Source organism: Fusarium oxysporum, genomic scaffold (assembly GCF_000149955.1).
Source record: "Fusarium oxysporum f. sp. lycopersici 4287 supercont2.30 genomic scaffold, whole genome shotgun sequence".
NCBI lineage: Eukaryota > Fungi > Ascomycota > Sordariomycetes > Hypocreales > Nectriaceae > Fusarium > Fusarium oxysporum.
In genome coordinates this window covers 358653-384030 of record NW_017264845.1, presented here as the reverse complement: position 1 = coordinate 384030, position 25378 = coordinate 358653, and the positions used below count along the sequence as shown (strand labels likewise).

Here is a 25378-nt window from a genome sequence, read left to right as displayed (position 1 = left end):
TTTACAAGGCCACAGATCTATCCTTCCTTGCAGTGTATACAATACGTCCTTCAAACCATGTCTGGAGGCAAGTGGCATTAGCAAACTCACCTTCGCTAAGGTCACTATCCAGAGCAATGAAGTTGGCCTTCTTGCCAACCTCAATGCTACCAGCTGAGCGCTTTGAGTCAACGGCTTCGGCACCACCAAGGGTCAGCATGCGGATGATCACTCGGCTTCCCCTTTGCAAGTCTGTCAGGCCGTCATCTACATCTGTTTTAATCCCGGCACCAATGGGCTCGGCGAGACAAGCTACTGAAGGTAGCACGTTGGGCGTGGGCACTACCACCCAATCCGAACCTATGGTAGTCAGGGCTCCGGTCTTGTGCATTCCAACAAAGTCCCAGTTGAAGAACTTGGGATTTGCTTTGATCATATCTTCATAATGGAAAATTGCTGGAGACATCTCGGCGGTCACCCTCAATGGCGCAAATCGCTTCACATCGTCTGGAAACAGGACAGTCAGCTTTCAATATCCATAGTGTGCAATTGTGCTCCAAGAATTCCTCACCTGCGTGGACAGAATTGCAGTGGGCTACCTCATGTCTCGGACCATTCGGATTTAGCGCTCGGACTTGTTCCAGGATGTCCAGAACCAGTCTAGCACTTCCTTCACCTGCAGCGTGGACCTTACAAGTATAGCCCTTGGCGTCATATAGCTTGATGCGTTCTAAGAGAGTATCCTGCTTAACTAACAAGAAGTTCGGATCAACTTTTCCCTCTGCATCAAGCTGGGCATGAGTGAAATTGGGTGCCATAGGTACACCATCCAGGATAAATTTGATAAAGTGCGGATGGATATGCTTCGTTCGAAACCCTTCAGCGATGCTGATCTGAGCAGCAAGGCTATCTTCAGATTCGCCTACAGCAGAACCAGGTGCACTGACGATATGTGTGTAGATATCAAAGTCCAGACGGTTCTCTGCTTCAAGCTCTCTGAAGGCATGCAGTTCCATGGTGCTGGCAGTGGCCTCTTGAGCAGACGTGATGCCGTATGAGTGGCAGATGGACACAGCGTGGCTCAGCGCTCGTTTGTAGTGAGACATAGGTGGGAAAGGAACTGCATTCCAGACTTTTTCCATGGCGCTCTCATAAAGTTCGCCACTCAAAGTTCCATCAGCTCGACGTACATAGCGACCGCCCGGGGGGTCTGGTGTAGCGTCATTAATATTGAGCCGCTCTAAGGCCGTCGTGTTAAGCAACATGCTGTGTACTGAGAGTTCGCGGATCAGGACCGGTCGATCAGGGAAAGTCTCATCGAGATAACGACGATCCGGAACGTTGTCGGGGAAATGAATTGGGAGATAGGAATTGCCGAGAATCCAATCGTGCCTCTCTCCGGTGTGAGAACACATGCAATGGCCTTTGTGAATCTTTTCCGCAATCTTGGCGTCGCTTGGTTCAAGCTCCAGTGTAGCCTCACTCATTTGAGCCAAACCAGCAAAGTACATGTGCGCATGAGCGTCGTGAATGCCTGGCATGATGAACTTTTGCCGGAGGTCAAACCGAACAAGCTTGCGTTTGTCAGCAATGGCAAGTATGTCTTGGCTGGAGCCAACGGCTTCGAAGACCCCGGTCTCGTTGACAATGAAGCCTTCTGTCCATTCCTGCATTTCATTAACGGTGTAAACACGACCGTTGTAGTAGGCTACTGAATTGGCCCAGGTAGCAGATGACAGTGGTTCCATGATGAAGGATTTCGTTTTAGTCTGCGCTCGAAGAGACAAGATTCAAAGAGATAAGAGTAAGTGCTGGAATATCGATCACAGTTAAGTGGTGGCTGTAGTCGTGACAAGGACGTCTTTATGGCACATGCCCGAGGATAATTATATACTTCGTACTAGGTTTAGGTGGTTGACGGTTCAACATGAAAGAGCCCTGTCTAAACCAGGGACAGGTGTGTTCTTATTTCGACCAACCATTACCAATTGCGGCTTATGGCTGAGTCCCCTTTTTTAGCTCTAACCAGAAGCCAATAAGCAACGTTTGCGCTTATTTGGCTGATATCACTCCCCAGTTGGTACAGTGGGGGGCAAAAAGGATTAGCATCCCCCTGCACAGAAGGGTCTGGGCTAGCCGGATTAAGGTATTGTAATATAGCCGCTTTAAGATTACAACCTTGATCTATCAATATTTAGCATTAACGCAGTTTGGTATTATCCCATAGATGTTTTGTAAGATACTATTTGAGGCTATGTAAAAGCAGTACTACGGTGCCCCATAAAGGGGGTATGCGAATACTTTTTGAACCCACCCCCCCCCACTGCAGTGTGGACAGCTCGGCAGTAGTATATCGTAAGAGACACACCCCCCCCCCCCCCCCTCCTTCCAGGTAATATTAAGAGAAACCAGCGTTTATCTTGGCCACAAGTGGATGAATCGGTTACTAACAGCGATGTCGGCGTGCTTTCCGTCCTCGGGCGATGTGACATCCTCGATTACATTACGTAGACGATTCCGGGAACTAGTACATCCCTCTGTCCGGGCCACTGGCATGCCTAAATGTCATAGGAGTAAGTGCTCATACGCCATCCGACGGCATTTTGCTCTCGTTGGATGTCTTTTCCCTCCTGAAAGATGTTAAACAGTCGGCTCAGATAAGGCGCTCGGGGCATTTGTGGAAAGACTGCTATATCTAAATTCCAATAGATAGTGCCAGAGCCATTCCTGACTACGTTTTGTGGTCTAAACACTTGACCTAGAATTGGTGAAACGAGGCTGAAGAAGGAGCCGCGGCCGATACCGTTTAGGATGATAAAGATGCAGAGAACAACCAGACTAGAGGTAAATGGCCAGATGGCAAGTGAACTGACACCCGTGAGGAAGATAAACGTCCCCAAGAGTAGATGGTGCCTGGATACACGAATTGCGTAATTGCAGCGGCGTCGACAACTCTCCAGCCATTGAGGGTATCGTACTGGTCTTGCTCACGAATTTCCATCTTGGCGCACTTGTGAAGAGATTGAATCGCTAGGCTGTTATCGTGGTTGTGAGAAACGCATCTATCGTGCAAGTATCTAGGCAGTGGGAAAGACACCGACTTTACGCGATTTCGATGTAGTGTCTAGCGCAGATTGACATACATGCCCGACTTTGGGCCTCATGGATTACGAATCGGCCACATCTCACATCTAGACTACAACGTCGCTCGAATTACTACATCCAACTTTCATTCCGAAGTTGCTTTCAGAACCTTCCCCTCGGTTCCCTTTGCAAGGGAATTGATACTCAATTACTCATCAAGAATGCGTAATATGTATTTCCCCATGTTTTCCCACCTTGAGTCGGAAATGCTAATGACTGGTCGAATCACCCTACCTGCCCCGCCGGACTAGCGCATGGCTATGCAAAGCGAGATAACCTACGTGACATAGTCGCCCTTGAGTGGGAATGCTAATGATTGGCTTGTTCTTGATGATCTAGTGGCAAAGTCACACCTAGCGGACGGGGCCCCATAGGGACACGCCTAGGCGCCTCTCCACTTCTGCACGCGTAGGCGTGCGGATTATGTCAGCCCCCAATTTGGCACAACTCCACAACTGCATTTCTCAGGGGCTGCGGCTATTGCTGCCATTGCTAACCACAACCGTAGGTTTCAGGGGTTGCCGTTATGGCGCAGACGGCATTTCCTGATGATGTGCTTCCGCCAGAGGGCACGTACGACTCGCGAGAGGCTCTACTCACAGCTATCAATGAATGGGCAGCACCAAGAGGATACGCGTTCGTAACTGGGAGATCGTCGCGATCAACCAGCGGCAGGCAGATTATCACATACGCATGTGATCGATGGTGTCGGCCACCAAGCGCCTCAAGGGACCGCCAGCGCAAGACTACTACGCGAGGAACCAACTGCCGGTTCTCTATCATCGCGAAGGAATCCCTAGATAAGACGACTTGGTCTTTAAGGCATCGTCCGGATCCACAATTTTCTTCACACAACCATGAACCAAGTTGGCACAAATCGGCGCACCCAGTCCATCGGCAGCTCTCGGATGTGGATAGGTCAACAATCAGCCGCCTTACGAACGCTGGTGTAGCGCCAAAAGATATCAGGACTTATATTCGCCAGAACTCGAATACCATTGCAACCCAGCAAGATATCTACAACCGCATCGCAGATAGCAAACGAGAGCTCTGTGAGGGTCAGAGCACTATACATGCTTTTGCTAACCAGCTAGACAAGGAAGGGTTCTGGAACCGGATGCAGCTTGACTCAGATAACCGAATCACGGCGGTGTTGTTCGCCCATCCGGAGTCATTGGCATACTTGAAGGCTTACCCAGATCTACTTTTCTTGGACTGCACATACAAAACGAACAAATACGGAATGCCGCTGCTTGATATGATTGGTGTTGATGCCTGTCAGCGATCCTTCTGTATCGCCTTCGCATTCCTTAATGGCGAGGCTGAGCAGGACTTCATATGGGCCTTGGACCGGCTCAGGTCGCTGTATGAACTCTGCAACACAAGGTTTCCATCTGTTATTCTGACTGACCGTGATAAGGCCTGTATGAACGCTGTAGAGAGCTGCTTTCCGTCTTCGATCTCTTTGCTATGCCTGTGGCATGCGAATAAGGCGGTCCTCCGCTATTGCCAGCCAACATTCGTACACCATAAGCAAGGGTCTGAGGCCTATCAGCAAGGTCTGAGCGACTGGAATGACTTTTTCAATCACTGGCATTCGATTATGAGGTCGTCAGATGAACAGGCATTTGACCAGCGCGTACAAGAGCTTGAAAAGCGCTATCTGCCTCAATAGCTCGAAGAGGTTGGCTACATCAAGTCCAACTGGCTCGATCCGTACAAGAAAAAGCTTGTTAAGGCCTGGGTCGACTAGCACCCTCACTTTGGTAATGTGGTCACCTCACGGGTTGAGGGTATCCATGGGCTCCTTAAGAGCCACCTCAAGAAATCTACGCTAGATCTCTTCGAGGCGTGGAGAGCTATGAAACATGCGCTTCTTAATCAATTATCTGAGCTGCGCTCCAACCAAGTCAGGCAGCAAATGCGAATACCAATTGAGCTCTCTGGATCACTATATAGTGCCATACGTGGCTGGATATCTCACGAGGCTTTACGCAAAGTTGAAGAACAGCGGAAGCGGCTTATGAAAGAAGACCTGCCTAGTTGTACCGGTACATTCTCTCGATCCCACGGCCTCCCTTGCGCCCATATTCTCAAGGCTCTACAAGAGCAAGGCCAAACCCTTCGCTTGGAGCATCTTCACCCGCATTGGCATTTGAGTCGCCATGGTGTTCATCAGGTGCTATTGGAGCCTCGACACCGATCTTATCGAATAGCTGCCGATTCTACCACAAGTAAATCGCAATCGAGCACTCAGAGAGAACCAAGTGCATTCGAGGCAGTTCAGGCAGCAGCGCAGCCAAAAGCACGACCTACATGCAGTAGATGCCACAAATTAGGACACAAGATGACGTCAAAGGCATGCCCTCAACGGTACGAGGGGATTTTGTATTTGTCATCATCGTCAGCACAGGTAGAAGCAATGCCAGTGGCACTCTCGCCAGCATTATCCGGGGAAGCACGACCAGCAGCAGCAGTATCTGCATCTGTATCATCTTTGCAGGAAGGACAACCACTGGAAGACCCATCATCGGGATTATCCGGACATGCTGGGTCTGGCAGGGATGATACTAGCTGCATTGTAGTTAGTATAGAGACAGCAGCATCATCGGCAGTGTCATCAGCAAAACCATCGACACAGGGAGGGAAGTCGCCAGTAGCATCATCTTCAACAGCATCAGTGGCGCCGACACTAAGATATGATGACCCACAAGCCATCTATCGGAGATATGTTGCTGCTCGAGATGCTTGGTATAAGGCGCAGCCTCGTGGTAGCGTCAAAACTAACCAGCAGTATCGGAGGGCGTTAGGTCTACCTTTGCGGTATGACAAAGCAAGCTACCAGTGGTGTCTTGACTGGAAGCAGATGGGCAAACTCTGTACGACACCCACCGGATCTAGAGATTGGAGTAAGGAAGAGATGATGGCGTACCTGGATTGGAGTAAAGCAGAAGATGATCGGGTGGAGGCTCAGGTAGCGGCAGCAATGGAAAGTAATCCATTTTCTAGCAGAAGAGGCATGCGCGACATCTTGGAGGCGGCTGAGAATGATGGAAAAGAGCAGCAGGAATTGTATTCAGCTTGATAATTAGGAATTCATTGCAGTTCTGAATCTCGGGATTCTGAAACCCGCCAGCCTCAAAACTCGAAATGCAGTTGTGGAGTTGTGCCAAATTGGGGGCTGACATAATCCGCACGCCTACGCGTGCAGAAGTGGAGAGGCGCCTAGGCGTGTCCCTATGGGGCCCCGTGTGCTTCAAGTAAAATCCGTTGGATGGAGTACCCCGCACTTTAGACATCAATCAACACAACTGCTGTTGCTCATCATATTCACTGTCTACCTCTCTAATCACAGGCGTAGTAGAACATTATATCATATATCATATCATTTTCACTTCAACCCTTTAAGCTCGCTCAGTGCGACACCTCCACTTTACTAATGCATTTTTGAGTTGATTAGAGAGACAGCAAAGCGTTGTCCATCCTACACCCCTTCTCCAATAATCTGTCAACGCAGTTATTCACCGCAATGACTACTGGAAATCCCGAGATCAGACCACGGCCAGAACCCAGCCTCAGGACCAAGGATGGTTGCCTGACATGTGAATTCCCTCTTATCAGGTGTCAATCCAGTAAACTCCTCAGGGTTACAAAGGCTGAACCCAATGGGGCTTGATCAGGCAGGAGACAGCGCAAGAAGTGTGACGGAGGAGCGCCCCGCTGTCGTCGTTGCCTGGCCGGGTCTCACGTTTGCGTCAGGCCTTCGAAAGATGAGCTCCACGATAAGAGGTACGGCAAACGCCTCGGCGTTTTTAAACGAAATACACGACGAAGCCTAGCCTATCCCCCCCAAGATCAGGACGACAATGTCGCCGTGACATTAACAGAACCTCAAACTCGGATAGGGACATGCAGTGCCTTGCATGTAAAGGGAGAAGGGGAGCTGATACTGCACGGCTACTTCTTCACCGAGTTCCTGCCACTTATAACGCTCACTTGGATGCAAGATACCCCGAGCCGGAGCTGCCCAGAAGCTCTCAGAAAATCCATGCTAGAACATGAAGATCTCAAGTATTCTATTCTGGCATGCAGTGCTGCGCATCTGCACCAGTCTAGCAACACCCAGTCGCTCCCAGCGGCGCTCGAGTTCTATCATCGAGCCGTGAAAGAAGTCCAAAAATCAGTACGTCGAGTTCATGAGAAGGGACTGCAAATTAGTGACGGACTTGTCATGGCAGTCATGTGTCTTATCGTGTATGGAGTAAGCAATACCACCTGTCCTCGACTTGCATTCCTCTCAAGCAAAAGTTGAAAAGATAATAACCCTTCTCCAAACCAAAATAGGTTTTGTCACCAGATCAAGACTCGACATTATCTCACCTGGGAGCCGTTGTTCACATGCTCAAGCGTAGAATTAACTACAACGCGCCAAACAACCTCGACGACCGACCGACAACATTATTGGATCTGCATGCTCTCGATAGCACCTTATTTCACATCTTCCGTGTCGCAGTGTGGCATCCAAACGCGAATCGCGGCTTCCTAGTCGACACAGAGTTCTGGTCTATGGCCGAGCGACTGCTGAAGCATGCCAACGATGCCGGGACTTATTCAAGCCTCGTACTTGGATTCCCGACGTCTTTTTACAAGATGATTCTTTGCATGGTGCAGTACGCCCGTGAACCAGGCTGTCAAAGTGAAAAGACTCTGGCGGGTTTGGAAACTGAGCTCAACTTTTACAAAGCGGCTTGCGAGAACGAGCCTACGAATGGCTCCCCATTCAATACGAATCTCGACTTCTACAGTGCCCAGCCTTCGGTGGCTTACGCCTATCGGCTTTGTATTCTCGTTGCCACACTCATTCCCATCAACCCTTTCCTTTCTAAGCAAGATGGCACCTCGGACATCTTCCTTGGCCAGGAGGCCCCGAGCATAATTCAGCAAGCCATTGCATTGCTGTGTGAAGCGAGTCTTGAGCCAGAATGGTATCGGTGTTACCTTGGCTGCTGGCCTGTTTTCATTTTCGGTTTTTGCGTTTCTGGTACTGAACATGTCCAAGTCATCAGACATGATTTTGAGACCAGGCTTGCGGTGTCCTCATTGCAAGAATATCGGCGTATGCTGAATGCCCTGGAAAACTTTTGGGCACATCCCTATGTCCCGGAGTCTGAACGCCTGTTGTCAAACAATGCAGGAAAGATGATTCATGTATGACTTACTATTACAATATTCAGTTGATCCGAAACTCATTCGCTTCCACTGTTGTGTCCAAGTCCAGTAAGAGGGATCTATATAGTAAGCTGGGGAACGCTTAACAAGGAATGAAGTAAGATGAATAACAAGAAATATATATTGCTAAAAAGTCTCTTCCTAAGTTAAAAAAAGGAAGGAAAAACTCGCGACCGTCCAGATCCGTCTTGGATGCGTAACGACTCATGTGAGAACTCCATGTCTTCCGACCAAACTTCTAATGATTAACGTAGGAATCGCCCAGACCTTGTCATACGAAGCGACAAGTTGGTCCTGCTTGTCATCATTCCAGTACTCTCGATGGAGCACTTCCTCCATAGGCAAGCGCGGCTTGACAGCAGGCAGTTTGGAAGCCGGCTCGGGCTTTCCAATCGCAAGTCCGAATAGGGGGACGCTGCGGCCTGGCAGTGTAGTGACACAGTCAATTGGAGAGCGTTGTTCCGGGCAGCGCCGATGTAACACAAGCCAAGCCCCAGAGACTCGGCAGCAAGGGCCGCCTTCTGTGCTGTAGTCGCCGCGTCTAGCGTACTCTCCATGAAGAGGTCCATGTTGTCGAGTGACACGCCCGACTGCCCGTATTGTTCGCATAGGTGGCTCATACGGTGCAAGTCGAGGCAAAAGACGAGGAACAGAGGAGCTTGGCAGATGAAGTCTTAGTCGCCGCAGAGCATGGCAACGTCGTCCTTGTCCTTTAGATCGCCACGGCAACGACGCTCCAGTTTTGTAGCATGGAAGAGGTTGATGCGCTTTGCCCCGCTGCTACTAATGTTTCCAAGGTGCCATCAAGGAGCTGGTCGGGGAGAAAGGAACGAACGGATTGATGTTGCAGCATGAGCTCGATAGTAGGCGTAAAGGGACCATCGTTTGGAACTTGAATGCCGGTTTGATACCGGCCCTGGGGCAAGGACGAACCTCCAGAATTCATGTTAAGCTGAGGAAGGGAGATGGGTAGAGACTGTGAGAGATGGTTCCCGCAAAGGCTTGGGTGATATATATATATACTAATGCAGCTCGTTACCGACTTAAGATTCGTCAAGAGTCATGGCTAGCCCGGAAAGCCGGATGGCGAAGCCAGAAACAAATGATGCGGCGTCTCTTCGGCGCCTCCGCCATTGCAAGCGGTGCTAGCTGACATACCTCCGGTCTGCTCCACTCCGCACTGCCTAGCCGCCTCCCTCCCGAAACACATCCCGTATGCCGTCATCTTCGCCTCGTGCGTGTACAGTAGCGATCTTATTCTTATGCACCGGCTTTTCACCTTCCCTTGACACCGGGTCAGCCAGGACTCAGTCCTGGACGCCCAGCCTCCAGTAAGCGCCGCTATTGTCAGCGAGGCCGCTCGCAATATCCTCATGTCCATCCAAGGCATCACGGTTACGGCTGCGATGCCCGTATGGTATGTTTCTTCCCACCTTTCCATATCCCACTCTGGGTCGAGAGCGCCCGCTTGTAACAAATGCTAAGCCCAACCATCGCTCAGGCTCGCCATTTGCTTCCCTCTTGTTGGCCTCATTAACCTCTTCCTACATGTTGTCCAGAGCCCGCTTCTGCCTACAACCAACTCCGATATTGTCCTCATGGATGGTGTCGTAGGCCACTTTGGCTACCTCGAGTTCGCAAGCGGCTCTGGGCTAGGCACCCAGTTTCCAAGGAAAGTCGTCGCTTACGCCAGGGAGGTCGTTGCGCGTGCTGTCCTTGCGTCTGACGTCCCTCGTCCTGTGCACAGTTTCCCAGAACGAGAAAACTTAACCATTTCTAATCAAAAGACACAACAAAGAATGCAGGACCAGTCCGAGATGCAGATCCCAGTATCCGCCGTGCACGACATCTTTGGACCGGGGCTAGCAGACCTTTGCCCTGACTACCTTATGTCTGATGTAAGTGGTGTTCCCCCGCAGTATCTGCCCTCCAGATAGCCTAGACATAAGCTGATATGGTTCTTATCTTTGGCACAGGATATTCCGTCCGACTTGTACGATTTCCTGATTCAAGCTTGGCCGTCTTTTCTTCCTTCCTGAGATTTATTTACTGCTCCATCTGAATGCAATGTTTGCGTTCCTGCGAAGGCTACGTTCCCGATATCGACGCCAGACCTCATGCAGGCCCCTCCCTCAATACTGTGGTTGTGGGATTCAGCTGTCTCTGCATTCCTACCTTAGCCGCGTTAACTAGTAAGCAAGATCTGGTTTCAACCAGGCCCATATATGGTCGCAACCATGAATCTAGTTTTGACTCACGCGAGGCTAGGTTCCTGTCTATACTCAGGCTGGTATGCTTGGATACAGTCTATCGCCACTCACATGCTCCAAAAGCTATTCCTAGCAGGCGAAGATTAATAACACGTAGACTGGGATATCTGCGTCATATGAAAGCAACTACTTTCAGGCTTCTTTAGCTATTGAGGTGTCACTAATAGACTATGACCTCGGACTGGTAGATAACAGACCGCGCTTTCAGTCAATCGATGAATATGGACTGAAATGTTTGTCTAGCCCAGTAGGTGTAGAAATTATTATTTAAGAATTAAATTATATTTGTTTTATTTTTTAAATTATAATAACTTAACTCTTATTTTATAATTTTACAATTCTTACTAAGATTTAAATTCTCATACTAGGAATAATATCTTTTAGTTTGTTATTAAACTAACGTACATGATAAGCTTATGTCACAAACAAGCATGTGTCACAAAAAATCTCAACCTTCAAAACAGAAATCGCCAGAAAAGCACAACAAACTCTCTAATCAATTAAAATCAATTGCTATATTCTTCTTCAGATATTGCAACAACTATTTGACATGTCCTTGCGTTATGCCCCGTCTTGCCGCATCCTCCACAGCGCCTTTCCCTCGGTCGCGCTGACCCTCCTTGACTACTACTTCTCAACGATTCGCCCTCGACCTGCCCATCTATATTCATCTAATCAATTACTTCCCTTGCTTCCCCCACTATCATCACCCCTCCTTTCTGTAGTCTAGTCCTTTTTGCCCTTCGACGCCGGCTTAGTGTTTCATTTGCCTGTTGAAGATCACGGACCTGAGCTCTCAATAAGGCGTTCTCATGCATCATTGCCTTTGTTCCCTTAGAAAGCGACTTTAATGCTTCCAGAATTGACTCTGGCGAGCTACTTTTATGCTTTCTAATTCGTCTATCGAGGTATTCAGACTGAGATTGGGCCTCAAGGACAGTCCTGGGTGTCTTTGAAACCCAAGCGGCAGAGGGGCCGGCCTCCTCCTCAACCGGCGTTGGAGTCCGTAGCTGCACATCAAGCTTCGATACCACGCTTTCCGGGTCAAGAGGAGCAAGCCCAGCCCCTCTAAAAGCTGCCTTGATATTTTTCTCTATCATGGTAGCCTGAAACGCTGCATAAAAGCCGGGAAAGAACTCGGTCTTAGAAACGTAGGTTATAGAGCATCGGATCAGATGCTCGATTTCTTGCCCAAAAGCCTTCTTAAGCAGGCTAAAGCACCCAACATCAAGAGGCTGAAGTAGGTGAGATGAATGAGGCGGCATACAGAGCGTAACAATCTTGTTTGCCTGGCAATATTTCTCAAAGTCGAGAGAGTGGTGACTTTCGTGGCCATCAAGGATTAGAAGACGATAGCGACCAACTGATCGCGTGTTTGTGCATCGTTCAGAGTGCTTCAGCCACTCAAGGCCTAGCTCGTTATCGGTCCAGCCATTTGGAGATGTTGCAGTAGCCCAGTCGTCCGGGAGGTTACTTTCCCGGTACCAGTTGGCGAGGTGATATTGGCCGGCACCTATGATGAACGGCGCGATCGCCCAGCCTTCCGCATTGATCGCCTGGATGACAGTAATCCATTCCCCGGTTTCCAGGCTGCACTGATTTTGGTCTTACACGCCTTTCTGAGCCTGTGACGACCATTCCGCTTGCAATCATGCCCATTAGAAAGCCAACCTCATCAAAGTTATAGATATCAGCCAGGTTGATACCATATTTCGCGATTATGTTTTCCACGATCTTAAACCACTTTCGAATCGCCGTTGGGTCTTCGCATTTAGCCCTCTGGTAGTCATATCTGCGAAAAAACCGCGTCTTGAGCTCTTTATGTCGCTTAATGAAGTTAGAAACCCAGCGCTTGCCGACGGGTGGCGCGTCGCGGTCAGCGAGCAATCGGTTGGCCATTTCTTCTACACCACGCAGTCGCGGGGGAAATCCTCGCGAATCCAGGTCGAGGATAAACTGAACTATGATCTGTTCCTCTAGATCAGATAGTTTACGTGATTTAGGGACCCAATCGCGTCGAGACTGCATGCCTCGCTGGCGGCGACCTAGTTTCTGATGACAGACTTGGTATATTGATGCGGCGCCTCGGATGCTTAATTTTGGATCATTTCGAAGGGCTTGCAGGGCAAGAAGGATTTTTGCTTCATTATTTGACTGGGACATCTTTAATGGTTGAGAATCGTTTGATCAAATGTCAAGAGAAGAGAATGAGGGATTTTTGTGACACATGCTTGTCTGTGACATAAGCTTATCATGTACGTTAATATATTTTATTACTATTAAATATTATACTTCTGCCTGTATTCTTCTTGTTACAGCTTGGTTCACCATAGGCTCCTATAAGCAGCTGTAAGCACCACTATAATTGCTATAATGGCAGTTTTAGCCCAATCTTTTACCCTGTGGTGTAGTGGCTAGGTGCGACCGTTACAATGAGGAGGGGAAGTCAAAACTCTAGTCTCGCGTGGGCATCCAGCAGTATATCGCAAATCCAGACCCACTTCGATGCTCTACCTTTTCTCTGGGGTCCCACTTCTTTTAAGGCTGCAGGGCGGGTTGAGTCCGCCTTGTCGGAATATTCTAACTATGATTGTGCTAGGCTCAAGCTTTGCTGTCGGAGTTGGGATTTCGGCCCGTTAGTACTCCGCAAGTGGACACACGACAAGCCTGCAGTGCCCTAGCGGGTCTCAGAATGTCTCTTCTCTCTGATCTTCCATACAGCCATAGATGGCCAACGTTTACGTATATTGGCCCAGTCGAAACTGGATATCTCAGCTAGACTAACTGGGAGGCGTTGTGTTCTCTATGTACAGTATTGAGCACTTGCACCTTCCGCCCCAAAACAACAAGCTCTTTGTAAAGTTTAGGGTCGGGTCATCGGGGTACATGGCTCTACCTCATAAGCAGACGTTTTGTCAGAATTTGGCCGCCTTATGGGTGCGTAAGCAATTTCTGGCTGAGCGACTGAAGTACTTAGAAGTACCACTGCTGCCTGGAGGTTTGGGGCGCGAATGTGGGGAAGTGGAGACAAGCTCATAGTGCGAGTTATAAGTACTGTCGCTAAACCATGCTAGGTAAGTACTTTAGTTTGCGGGGTTTAGTCACGTATAAATGAGTACATAGTGTATATATATACTTATGGACCTTTTTTTTAAAATTAACTAGGGTTATTGTTGGAGAGGAAGGTGCAGGTGCTCAATACTGTAAGGTACAAGAACGATACTGGAAGATTGCAACTTGAAGTCGGAAAGAACAAACCACTCGCAGATAGGTTTGTCATACAGGTGGGCCGCAAATTAATCCAGACTGCGAAACAGGCTGACAGAAATATGCGATCAGTAGCACAAATGGTATACATAGAAGGTGTTTGATTAGTTTTATATCCTAGGCTTATGAACACTACTCACAGTATGGAGAGAGGTGCTTTGCAATCGGGATTTTCTTTTTGCCACCCACCCCCCTGCCACAGAATGAAAATCCGCTTGCCTCTTGCTTGATTCAATATATGAACTCCGCTCCGAGTTCGACTGGTCGCTATGTCTAGCCGAAGGCTAACCAAGCATATTAGTATTGTGATTTTCAACTTCAGACACTGTAATAGTTAGCTTAAAAAACTTCAAAGAAGCCACCAGCATCTCCTACCCACGTTATAAATACCAAGCAAGCAGCACAGCATTGGCTGCCACACTACAATACATTAACACTATTTAATACGCCCCCGCCCACCCCCCCCCCCAACCGCATTAACAACAGATCATCAATTTTTTACCACCGCAACCCGCCCAAGGATTCCATCAACATGAAGTCAGCCATTGTCAAGATGGACATCTCGGTCGAGATTGTCGATATCGAAGTTCCCAAGCCCGGCCCCGACGAGGTGCTGGTTAAGGTGATTATCGCAGGTAAGTCTCAAGCTCTTAAGGAAGTATGGGAAGGGATCCCGGCCTAACGCAGATAAAAGGTTCGAACCCCAAGGACTGGAAGCTCGCTGGGATCCTCCAACGCGAAATGAACAGTGGAGACGACGTTGCGGGTCTTATCGAAGCCGTGGGCGAAAATGTCGTTGGATTCCATCCAGGTGATCGCGTAGCTGCTTTTCATAAGATGGCGACTTCTAATGGGGCTTTTGCTGAATATGCTATTGCACCATATTACACCACCTTTCATATTCCAGACTCGCTATCCTACGAGGATGCTGCTACGATTCCCCTAGCGGCCTATACCTCTGCTTGCGCCTTATTTCAGGAACTCGACTTGCCTGAGCCGTGGTCGCCGATTGCCAAGAACGCAGAGAAGAATGATATCAAGCGCCCTTTAATCATCTATGGTGCATCAACCGCCACTGGTGCCTTTGCTATCAAGATGGCTGCAGCTGCTAATATTCACCCTATTATCGCGGTTGGTAGCCAGAGGAGCAGCTTTATTAAGCCTTTCCTCGATGAGAATAAGGGTGATCAGCTGGTTGACTATACTCTGTACAAATCAGATGACGAGCTTATAAGGGCGATCCAGGAGGCTGTGAAGACGGGCGGTGCCCCTGATGGTCGCTGCTGGAAGGCATATGACACTGTTTCTGAGGATAACACAATTGCCTTGGTGACTAAGGCTATCGCTGGTCCGCCGGATGCTTCTGGTGTTAGGCCCAAGGTAACCAACATCTTTCTTAAGACTGAGGCTCTAGGCTCTGATCCGAGCGTCGATATTGTCTTCTCTATGGTCGGTCAGGTCCATGAAACTAGCGAGAATGATAAGATGATCGGAGTGGTTTGGGGTGCTGCATTTACCCGTGGTCTCCGCGAGGGCTGGTTCACCCCCCACCCTTATGTGGTTGGAAAGAACGGTCTAGAGGGTCTTTCTGATGGTTTGAAGGGTCTTAAGGATGGTACAATCCGGGCTCAAAAGTTCTTGACGCGTATTGCAGATACTCCTAGCCTGAGCAACTAAGCTGTACCTTAGATAGAGGGATGAAGGAAAAAGGTACTTGCTAAGCGCGGCTAATCAAGTTGTGGTGCAGAAGAAAGAGCTAGCTAGCTAATGGTAATGGTTTCTTTATATTTACAGCATTATTAAACCGTGACCATCTATTGATATAAGTAGATACCAGTGCAAATAGAATTATATGATATTAGAAATATATATGTATGTAATAGATAGTGTGTCATTAGCTATTATAAGCTGCCTCTATAAGCTAGTTGGATTAGCCTTGGATTATAGATAAGATAGAAGATTTATCACATAACTAAATCCAGACATACAATGCCCCTTTGGGCACTCGCTATCCTCACACACTTACACATACACGTTGCTAACATGATATCTCTATTTGCATAGGTAATCATGCGAATAATAACAAATTTAAATCTTGCTTATTAGGCACAGTAGTAATCTCACACATCTCTATCAGCGCTTAGTACTCGAAAATGCTGCCTTGAGAAAAAAGTACAAGAGAAGTCTGTGGCCTACCAATATTACCAAGGCTTCCTCTGTAAAACGAGGAGGTGGAGCAGGGTCTGCTATTTCTATTACAAAGCACGCATTGCGTTTATGTTTAGGCTTGTTTGATGCTGTGTTTAGTTGAGGGGCAAACCCTTAGATATAATGCTTCATAAGAACGCTACCGGGATAGAGCGAAAATGACGTCAAAGGTGCCCAGGTCGTCCGCCACTACGCCCTGCGAGTTCGGGGAACACCCTCTTCCAGAACAAAAATGCGCTGGTTCCGGCAAACCACACCTTCGTTCATCATCCAACCAACGGTTTTCTTCCTTGCGTTCTCATCAGGGCTATGGTTGGGGAGAGGCCCTGTTAGCCCAGAGAATTATGCCAAGAAGCTTCCATCTTTCCGGTGCCCGGATGACTCTCTTCTAGAGCTTACTGGGGATTTGACAGCTACGGCCCCGTTTAACGCCACCTCTGGCTCTTCCCCGGAACCGGGTTCGGTATAGGGCCGGCTGTGACTGCACTCTGCAAATCACAACACTTGTAGTCTTGTACTCGGCCACTAGGTACAAAGGGAGAAAATAAAGCCAATAAGAGGCCTCTCTCAAAGTGAAGAGTCCATAATTATGTGTGTCACGGGATCTGAAACTCCGCGGAGTCCGAAACAACGTAGGGTCCAACGGCCCCCCTTTCCATAATCTTTGCCTCGTCCTAACAACCCAACAGCTTGTGATGTCATATTCAGCGTTTATTTAAAGATGTGAAGCACTAAACACTTATCTCTATGCATCGTGGCGGACAAACTCAGCTACCTCGAGGCAGTTCATAACCGCCGCAGTATTTACCAGCTGAAGCGATCGTCCCCAATTTCGGACGACGTGATTGAAGAAATCATTCATCAGGCTATAGAAGATGTTCCTTCGTCTTTCAACTCTCAATCGACTCGGCTTGTGGTTCTGCTGAAGGAGGACCACCACAAGTTCTGGAATATCGTTCTCGAGTGCCTTAAGGCCATCGTTCCCGCTGATTCCTGGCCAAAGACTGAGAAACGCATAACTGGGTTCCGAGACGCATATGGTAGTGTAAGCTACTAGTACAGAAAGTTGATGCTTATACTTAAAAGGCTAACGCGAAATAGGTTTTATTTTACGAGGATCCAAAGGTTATTAGCGAGCTTAAGGTTAAGTTCGCTATTTATGCCGACCGATTTCCCCTATGGTCTAAGCATACGAGTGGGATGCATCAGTTGGCAATCTGGACAGCACTGGAGGCTGAAGGTTTTGGTGCCAACCTCCAGCACTACACTCCTCTGCCTGATGAGCGAGCTGCCGAGGTCTGGAATATTCCCAAAGAGTGGCAGCTCAAGGCTCAGCTCGTCTTTGGAGCGTACGAGCCAGACGTTCGAGAGAAACTGCCTAAAAAGACACAGCAGCCAATTGAGAAGCGGCTCTTCATTCATGGCAAATAATAGAAAGCAGAATTCTTTTAACTTCTACACTTTAGCTTACAGAAACCGCCAAAGATTTCTGTAGCCTATTCTTTTTAAATTAAGAATAAGAGCAGCCGTTTAACATATGCTAATAATCTGCTGCGCACCCTTCCTTGAGCCAGACCTGATGACGCGTGATGTAGGCGCTAAACAAAGTGTCTCAGGGTAGGCATGATCTTCACGGCCTCAGGAAATAACTGTATTAGTAATTTAGCTATATACTTTAAGTAACTCTGCGGGATGGAATACTCCGCACAAGAGACAATAAAAAGCAATTAATTAACACATTTTGCTGCTGCTCATCACATTCACTTTAACCCTTTAAGCACGCTAAATGCAAAGTTAGGTCCAAAAAGCGGAAAAGTGAAGTACATCGAGTTTGCTGCATTTTAAATGGCCCCACCCCTAAGTGCTAATGGAAAAGGGCTATGCCTGTCAAAGGGATTTAAAAGTCAATATGCCCATCTAGCAACGCATAATGTGAAGCCAAAGGCCTTAAAGCAAGATAACAAAATAAGATGTTTGTTTTCAACACAACACAATATAAGGCGTCATACACTACGCCAAAAAAACACGATAACCTTAATGTTAAGTCTCAGCAGATCACACAGCTGCTGCCTTGAACCTTAAGATCCAACTGAGCAAGTGGCCTCAATCCACGAGCATAAAGAAGATGTTTCCCCCATCCTTGGCAGGCCGAATGCCCTCTCCATCGTCACCCTCTCCAGGTGATCACCACCAAGGCTCCAACCCCAAAAGACCACATCAAAACAAGCCAAGAACTCTCACTTCCATCACAAGATGCGCCGCTGCGCAATCGTCATCAACAACGGTCAACCCGGCCACAGTCATCCGGTCTCGGTAGTCAATGGCTACGTAACCGATCCTCCAACGAATCTCAATGACATCGATATCAAATATATCCCGAGTTTGCATTCCTTCCTTCGCCGTCACAAAATCACAAGCAAATACCTGCCGCATATCGACAAATTGCGGCCAATACAGCAAGTCAATCTCGCAATCTTCGGTTGCCAAGTACAGCTGCTCGGTGCCGAGGACGACACTTCCCTCGTCGAATACATCGCAGGCCAGATCGAGGCGTTGGAAGACCTAGCCGATCGCCTAGAACGAGGTCACGGCGTATCGAGGCAGCAGCAGGCCTTCATCAACGACATCGCATTGGGCGGCGGCAACGGTGCATACTGGGCGTGGTTCATGGAGTTGAAATGCGAGGTCCAGTTGGTCGAATTGACGGTGTAAATGTTCTATCGTGAGAATCGAGGGCTATCGCGGGGTGAAGGAGGGGAAGTGAGGGGGAAAAAGGCAAATTGAGAAAAGAAGGTTTTGGCGTTCGGGGAAAAACTATGAATGTTAGCGGACCGAGGCTGGCTCGGCGGGTTAGTAATAGATTGGATCAGGTCGCAAGACAACGCAGTGGGAGAAACACAAGTTGAGGATAAACACAGTTGAATAACACTTGGGTCAAAGGGATAGTACTTCTAGTTAGTTAAGATAATAAGTACATGATAAGGGCAGGTTTATATGTAGGGAGGTAGGGGTTAATATCATGGTAAATTTCTTAAAAGCCCCCGCGTCGTCGCGAATATAATTACAACTGCTTCGGAAAACACCCTCTATCGGTTATATCTAGTGGGCTCTAAACTCTATCGACATCTAAAAGCCGCCTTAACTGACTATCAAACACGGAAAGACTCCAGGTTTTTGCGAATATAATTGAAACTGTTGCTTCGGAAATCGCCGTCTAGCAGTCCTGTCGAATTGGCCCTGAAGTCGATCAACTGCCTGCTGTCATGCCATGATGGCCAGCGTGTAAAGGCGTCATCAGCAGCGTCGGCTAAACCATCATTGGGATCAAGAGAATTCACAAAAGCGATATATCGATCCTGGATGCCGCTGCTGGCCTCATCCGTCTTGTAGAACATCCTTGGTAGGTCCGCTGTGTGCCACGTTCCCAAAATAGGCGTGTCCTGTGCATAAGAGGCGATATACGACCACGCAGGTACAGACTCAGGGGCATAGTCCAGGAAGATTCGGCTCATGAGGATGAATTGATAGTCTCCGAGTATCGCGGCCAATCGTCTAAACTCTGGGTACGTGTCGCTGATCGTGGCGTTTAGTGTGTCACAGGCACTGCAGCGGGGATACTTGTCAACGAGGCCGGAGACTTGTTTCCTCGTAGCGCTGCGGAAAAAGATGTCGTTCAGATAAGAGATCGTGTTGGCTTTGGTGGTGAGATTGTAAGAGAAAATACCAAACATCGTGCCCTGCGGGAGTGTTAGCTTATTAAGCACGTATATGCGACTTGATGGTCACAAACCTCGTTCTCCTGATTGCCAATAATCATTGGTACAGCTGCATATTTCTTCTTCCGGGCCAATATCTCTGCGCTGGCGGTAATGATACGACCGTCAGGTCGAGGGTAATAGCTGAGTGCGATCCCGTGATATCCCAGATAGCTAGGAACCTTGGTTGTGGCATTAAGAAACGTTTCGTAATCAAGTCCACGAAGACAGTCTAGTTTCTCCTTGTCTGGGACTCAGGGTTCAAATCCATACCACGAAATCCACATATGGATCCATAATGTGGATCCATATCCATTCCATTCCATTCCACGTGGGCTTCAGCATTTCCATATCCACGCCACGAAGCCCCTTCCACATGTTCCACATGTGGAAATCGTGGAATATTTTAGGTGGGGTTCGAAAATACCTTGATTTCCTTGTGAAATCCCGCATATCCTAAGTACTTTCTATCACCCACAACAACACAACATCGATTTGCCACCCCATTTTCCTCCGTACACAATGAGTCCATTCTGGGGGCTTCACTGTTACTCGCGTTACTACCCCAAATCGAAATGGCCACTCCCCATCCTACCAAGTCAACCACATCCGTTCCAGAACGAACAGAAGAGGACAATCAACGGCTCTTTCAGCTCTACAAAAGCTGGATCTTGACGGAGAGAGACGGCAAGGCGCGTCTATAGGTATATCGGTTCGGCTACGAATATCCAGCATAACAAGAAACAGGAACGTCGGTGGGTGTGTTGCCTTTGCGTCAAGCAACGGCGGATTTTAATGGACCAATGACAAAAACATTGACGTCACCGAGGGCGGGCGGGACCCATTAATTACCATTGTTGGACGAAGTAGGTTTCCATTCCACGAATTCCACAATATGGATCCATTTCCATAATGGATCCATTTCCACCCATTCCACATCGAAATTATTAGTCAGCATCCATATCCACGCCATATTCACAAATGTGTCGTGGAGTGTCGTGGATTTGAACCCTGCTGGGACTGCACCGCAACCCGCTTCCCGGACCACTATATCAAAAATCTCCTGCGCCTTGACGCCGTCAACTGGCTCCGCTGGGGTCAGACTGCCGCTGTTCATGATAGCTCCCCTGAATAACGGCCGACCCTTGTACTTGTTGTTGCCGTCGTAAAGAGCCATCTGGCTGAAGACACTCATGGCGCCCGCGCTCTCGCCCCAAATCGTGACTGCGTCTGGGTCACCGCCAAAGGCTGCAATATTGTCCGCTACCCATTCCAAGGCCAATCTCTGGTCAAGCAGGCCCAGGTTGGCCACACCATCGGCAAGTACCTCCTTCCCTCCTAGGAAGCCGAAGCCTCCAAGGCGGTAGTTGACTCCCACTAAGATGAACGGCTTGCCCTGAGATACTGCCTTGGGGATCAACACGGAGGCATTGTAAGGCTGCGCACTCCCCATCTGGAAGCCTCCGCCATGCATCCACAAGAGTATAGGGAGCTTCTCATGGGACTTGGTGTTCTGTGGTCGCATGACCGAGACGGTCAGGCAGTCTTCGGTTTCGTTTCCTAATGCGCCAGCGAAAGCAATCGCTTCCATGACGTTTGATAAGCCTGCGACGTGGTTGAACACTGGAGAAGACTCTGAGACTGTGAATTGAGGACAGGAAGGGCCAACACCGGTGGCCTGAATCGTGCCAAAACCTTTAATGGGCTTTGGCGGCCTCAGCCGGAGAGGACCAATCGGTGGTTTGGCATAGGGTATGCCGCGAAAATACTCAACATCGTCGACCAAAGATCCGATGACGGTACCGGAAGAAACTTTGACTGAAGGAGTCGCCGGAACGACATCGCATGAGTCAATTGGCCCAGCTCGTACGATGCCGAAGAGCGTGGCGCATACCGAGATGATAGTTTGCGCCTTCATTGTAGATGATTTATGTCGGTAAATGAATGAAGAAGATAGAGTACAACTTCAGCTGGCATTTCAAGATACTGCTCTCTCATATATACGTGGAACTGAGCCAGGTTACAGGAAGTCTTTAAATTAATGGTTGGTAAGCATATGGGCAACGATGGTTGTCCATTGAGGACAGAAATGTATCGAATGCCGCACAGCCATGTAAGTTGATGCTATTTTTCAAATATGCTTGACACATGAGATTAATCAGCATGATATTGTGTATTGAACTTATTATTCCCGTCACGAAACTAACTCGTGTGATGACATTTTCAACCTTTTTGGCCTAGTGTATCTCAAAACCCTGTGTATATCCTGGTTCCGCTTGATGACATTCTTTCTCCATGTAGCCTAGCTCACAGGGTGGGTCCGTTCTTGCCCCATTTTAATTGACATTGTTCAGTGCACAACTCGACTCGACTCGGAAGAGTTTCTTCACCATCTACCGCTGCTTAGCAATAACAGCAACAGAGATGACACCTACTCGGTAGATGGGGATGATAGAACACTTTGTAATTATGCTTTCGTCAGTTCTGGACGAGCTCGGAACGAATAGGGTTACTACGGTACCCGGCATAAATAGGTGCCCCCTTTACGATTTGTTAGATACGCATGAATACGATGGGGTGAGTGTATCCAAGTGTGGACCAGAATGTTGTGATGTTATTAATCGTCGACTTGATTCTTTGATCAGTCTGTCAAAGAGGGGTTTCACCCCTCTTTTGGATACAAGAATAATATTGCAATAAGGGAAGTGGAGCCCATTCCCAGCCGCCAATCTAACAATCCCCGGACCCACAAAATTCATGTTTCTTTTATCGAGGCGCTATCACTAATCCAGCAATAATGAACCCCACTATAGAACGTGCGGGTCCGCGGAAGTACAGCAAACACCTCGGACATGCCAAGACACTAACGATATTGATAATTACTAATCCAATGCAGTCATCGGGACGAGAAATAGTGTTTGGCGCACGCCCGTACAAGTACTGCTCTAAATTAGCGCTGAATCACTAAAGGGTTCCCTTCTCGCAAGCATCAATTAATACATTAGAAACTGTCAGACATTACGTGTATTCGGTTCATTGATGTGAATTGGTGTATTCATGTTGTGTTCTGTTGAAATCTACCCCTTAGAGGGTTTACCATTTCGGCTGTAATCTTAAAGTATCCCTGCTTGCACGTGAGGTTCCAGCACCTGTTCAACATCTATAAGGCAGCTGTAGTACACGCATGTTTGCTTGCATTGCGATTATGGCCCGATCTTTTGCCCTGTGGTTCAACGGCTGCACCTAACCATTACTCCATGAGGCAAAGATTGGCTAATAACTGCTATTTTAGCAATTACAGTGGTGCATACAGCTGCTTATAGAAGCCTTACAGCGCTGTTACGGGCACGAATCGTAACACTAACGTGATTGGTAAGCGAGCGACGCACTGCACTGTACAGCGAAAAATAGCTTACACTATAGTAATCTACACCTTAAATAAAACAGCTAAAAATATGAAAAAAAAAGTTTTTTTAGTAAAAGTAATCCCATTAGCCAGGCAAGAATAGACCAGCCAGTCCAGCAAGCCAGATATAACCCGCATTCCAACCATTATCCCAATGCGAGATAGAATGCCACAGACAGAAGCCCTATTCCTGTATTCTCTTTGCAGTCTGCCCAACCGATGTATTTAGAGTTTGTCTCTTGCAGGGATATCTGTTTCTTACCCAATCAACAATCCTAAAATTAATAACGTACATGATAAGCGAGTGGAACAGACAAGCAAGTGGAACACTCTACTGTACATATAAAAACAGTCTACCCTAGATAACTAAGCACCAGATATAAAATTATTTAACTTATAAAAATATACTTTTTAAGCTTAGTACACTTAAATTTTATATATAGATTTTTTTAATATTTTTAAATAAATTAATAAGCTAGATATAAAAGGGTACACAGTGCTAATAAGCTTTTTCTCAACAACTTAATAAGTACCGCACCAACTCATGAAATTCGGTAGCGCCTGTGGATACACGCTAGTTTGAGCCATTTCCTTCATTTGACCAATAAGGCTATTTAACAAGATGTCAGATCTTAATTTACATCCTGACCAATTAGAGAGCTAGTATCAGGCTAGTCTGTACCCACAGGCGCTACCGAATTTCATGAGTTGGTGCGGTAGTGTATATAACTAGAGAAGTTTGTAGTTTATATATTTTATCCTAATTAAGATATGTTTTTAATTTTATAAGATTAAAGCTTGATTTAGATGTTTAAGAATTCTTTTAAAATCCCGCTTTAAGGTATAAAATTGAAGTGTTCCTCTAACGGGGTTCGAACCCACGACCCTCCAGGCCTTCGTGCCTGAGGCACCAGCCTACTGTACCAATTACCCCGTGTATCAGGTCCTGATACACGATTTGATGGTTCGTGCCCTTTGGTATTGGGTCCTGATACACAAAATCATGGCCCGTGCACGCCACGCATGATGACCTTGTGTATAATAAGATGATTAAAATTCAACCCGGCCTATATGCCTGCTGGTTCTCCGAAAAAGACGGAAGCTAAAAATGGCCCCGGTTCAGATCATCTCGCTCACATTCGTGGCATTGCTCCATTCCCATTTAGCCCGTTCCGAAAGCATGGCTTTGCTGTGTAGTGGGCGTTAGGGCCGCTGAAGGGATGGATTACAAAATTTATTCCTTCTGCGCGGAAAAAGAAAACAGCCTTGGTCTACGGCCATTTTCGGTTTTGATGCAGACTCTGCTAAAACCCCCTGAAACAGCCTGCTTGACCGGCTGCAGCTACAAAAGCCCCTCAGCACAGACTAACCATAAAGGGCTTGATGGCGGGCAGCTGACCACGTAGCGATGGAAGCACAAGGTCATCGGGCATTCAGTGGCACTTGTGACAGACCGGCAAATGAACGTGAGCAACTCAAAAGCGGCTCGGCGAGTCTCTCAGTGGTGCGAGAGGACAATTGCGGCATGGCAGTGAGGGGAAGCGAATAGGCAATCATTGGCTGTCGTATGTTTCCTCAATTGTGAGGCGACACGCTTTACCCCCGCAAATCATGTTAGCAACAAGTTGTTATAGGCAGATCAGCCCGCTCCGTGGAGATAGTTAAGACCTGACGAAGGAACCTGTCTTATGGATTCGCTCTCAAAGAAAAAAGCCTCCTGCTGCATTGCGGGTATTGGTTGTAATGGAGCTTCCTGTCTCGCCTCACTATGAATACCAACGAGTTGCTTCGTGTATGGCGGTGCCATTTTCTCAACCAATGTAGCCGAAGTCTCCTCAGCCCATTGCTGCCTGATACATAAACCTGCGGCCACACTAAAAGCAATTATACAATTTTCCAGCCCAATTATGCATTGCCACCTCAGCTTGACGGTAGCTAGCTGTACGGTTGCAGGACGTGTTCCCGACAGTCGAATGTTCGAAGGAGACCCGAGCGTTGGTTTGACCAAATGTCCTTTTTCCGTCCTTGCAGCCTTATGGATCTTAGCATTGTGGATTACCATGTAGATCATTCTCAGTGGGGCTCCGATCGCAACAGCGCGTCCGCAATTACGTTATATA

At 47.9% G+C, this 25378-nt stretch overlaps 9 protein-coding genes across 9 annotated transcripts; 5 read left to right on the top strand and 4 right to left on the bottom strand.

Moving 5' to 3' along the window:
- Window position 1: 1 nt before the first annotated feature.
- FOXG_22201 (uncharacterized protein) lies at window positions 2-1727 on the bottom strand (the record flags this gene model as incomplete). The annotated part of the gene is made up of 2 exons (XM_018402599.1): window positions 2-486; window positions 551-1727. The coding sequence occupies 2 exons, from the start codon at window positions 1725-1727 to the stop codon at window positions 2-4; spliced, it is 1662 nt and encodes a 553-aa protein (XP_018256396.1).
- Window positions 1728-2537: 810 nt separating this feature from the next.
- On the bottom strand, window positions 2538-2980 carry FOXG_22200 (uncharacterized protein; the record flags this gene model as incomplete). Its single annotated transcript, XM_018402598.1, has 2 exons — window positions 2538-2668; window positions 2872-2980. The coding sequence occupies 2 exons, from the start codon at window positions 2978-2980 to the stop codon at window positions 2538-2540; spliced, it is 240 nt and encodes a 79-aa protein (XP_018256395.1).
- A 3808-nt stretch (window positions 2981-6788) lies between these two features.
- Window positions 6789-8337, top strand: FOXG_16034 (uncharacterized protein; the record flags this gene model as incomplete). Its single annotated transcript, XM_018396112.1, has 3 exons — window positions 6789-6912; window positions 6963-7384; window positions 7468-8337. 3 exons carry the CDS (start codon window positions 6789-6791, stop codon window positions 8335-8337), a joined length of 1416 nt encoding a protein of 471 aa, XP_018256394.1.
- A 219-nt stretch (window positions 8338-8556) lies between these two features.
- FOXG_22199 (uncharacterized protein) lies at window positions 8557-8921 on the bottom strand (the record flags this gene model as incomplete). The annotated part of the gene is made up of 2 exons (XM_018402597.1): window positions 8557-8774; window positions 8834-8921. The coding sequence occupies 2 exons, from the start codon at window positions 8919-8921 to the stop codon at window positions 8557-8559; spliced, it is 306 nt and encodes a 101-aa protein (XP_018256393.1).
- An 804-nt stretch (window positions 8922-9725) lies between these two features.
- Window positions 9726-10289, top strand: FOXG_16033 (uncharacterized protein; the record flags this gene model as incomplete). The annotated part of the gene is made up of 2 exons (XM_018396111.1): window positions 9726-9769; window positions 9854-10289. 2 exons carry the CDS (start codon window positions 9726-9728, stop codon window positions 10287-10289), a joined length of 480 nt encoding a protein of 159 aa, XP_018256392.1.
- A 4132-nt stretch (window positions 10290-14421) lies between these two features.
- FOXG_16032 (NADPH2:quinone reductase) lies at window positions 14422-15566 on the top strand (the record flags this gene model as incomplete). Its single annotated transcript, XM_018396110.1, has 2 exons — window positions 14422-14524; window positions 14584-15566. 2 exons carry the CDS (start codon window positions 14422-14424, stop codon window positions 15564-15566), a joined length of 1086 nt encoding a protein of 361 aa, XP_018256391.1.
- Window positions 15567-16255: 689 nt separating this feature from the next.
- On the top strand, window positions 16256-17528 carry FOXG_16031 (uncharacterized protein; the record flags this gene model as incomplete). Its single annotated transcript, XM_018396109.1, has 3 exons — window positions 16256-16425; window positions 16869-17142; window positions 17199-17528. 3 exons carry the CDS (start codon window positions 16256-16258, stop codon window positions 17526-17528), a joined length of 774 nt encoding a protein of 257 aa, XP_018256390.1.
- Window positions 17529-18350: 822 nt separating this feature from the next.
- FOXG_16030 (uncharacterized protein) lies at window positions 18351-18809 on the top strand (the record flags this gene model as incomplete). Its single annotated transcript, XM_018396108.1, has 1 exon — window positions 18351-18809. The coding sequence occupies one exon, from the start codon at window positions 18351-18353 to the stop codon at window positions 18807-18809; it is 459 nt and encodes a 152-aa protein (XP_018256389.1).
- A 437-nt stretch (window positions 18810-19246) lies between these two features.
- FOXG_22198 (uncharacterized protein) lies at window positions 19247-21770 on the bottom strand (the record flags this gene model as incomplete). Its single annotated transcript, XM_018402596.1, has 3 exons — window positions 19247-19834; window positions 19888-20099; window positions 20705-21770. The coding sequence occupies 3 exons, from the start codon at window positions 21768-21770 to the stop codon at window positions 19247-19249; spliced, it is 1866 nt and encodes a 621-aa protein (XP_018256388.1).
- Between the last annotated feature and the right edge of the window lie 3608 nt (window positions 21771-25378).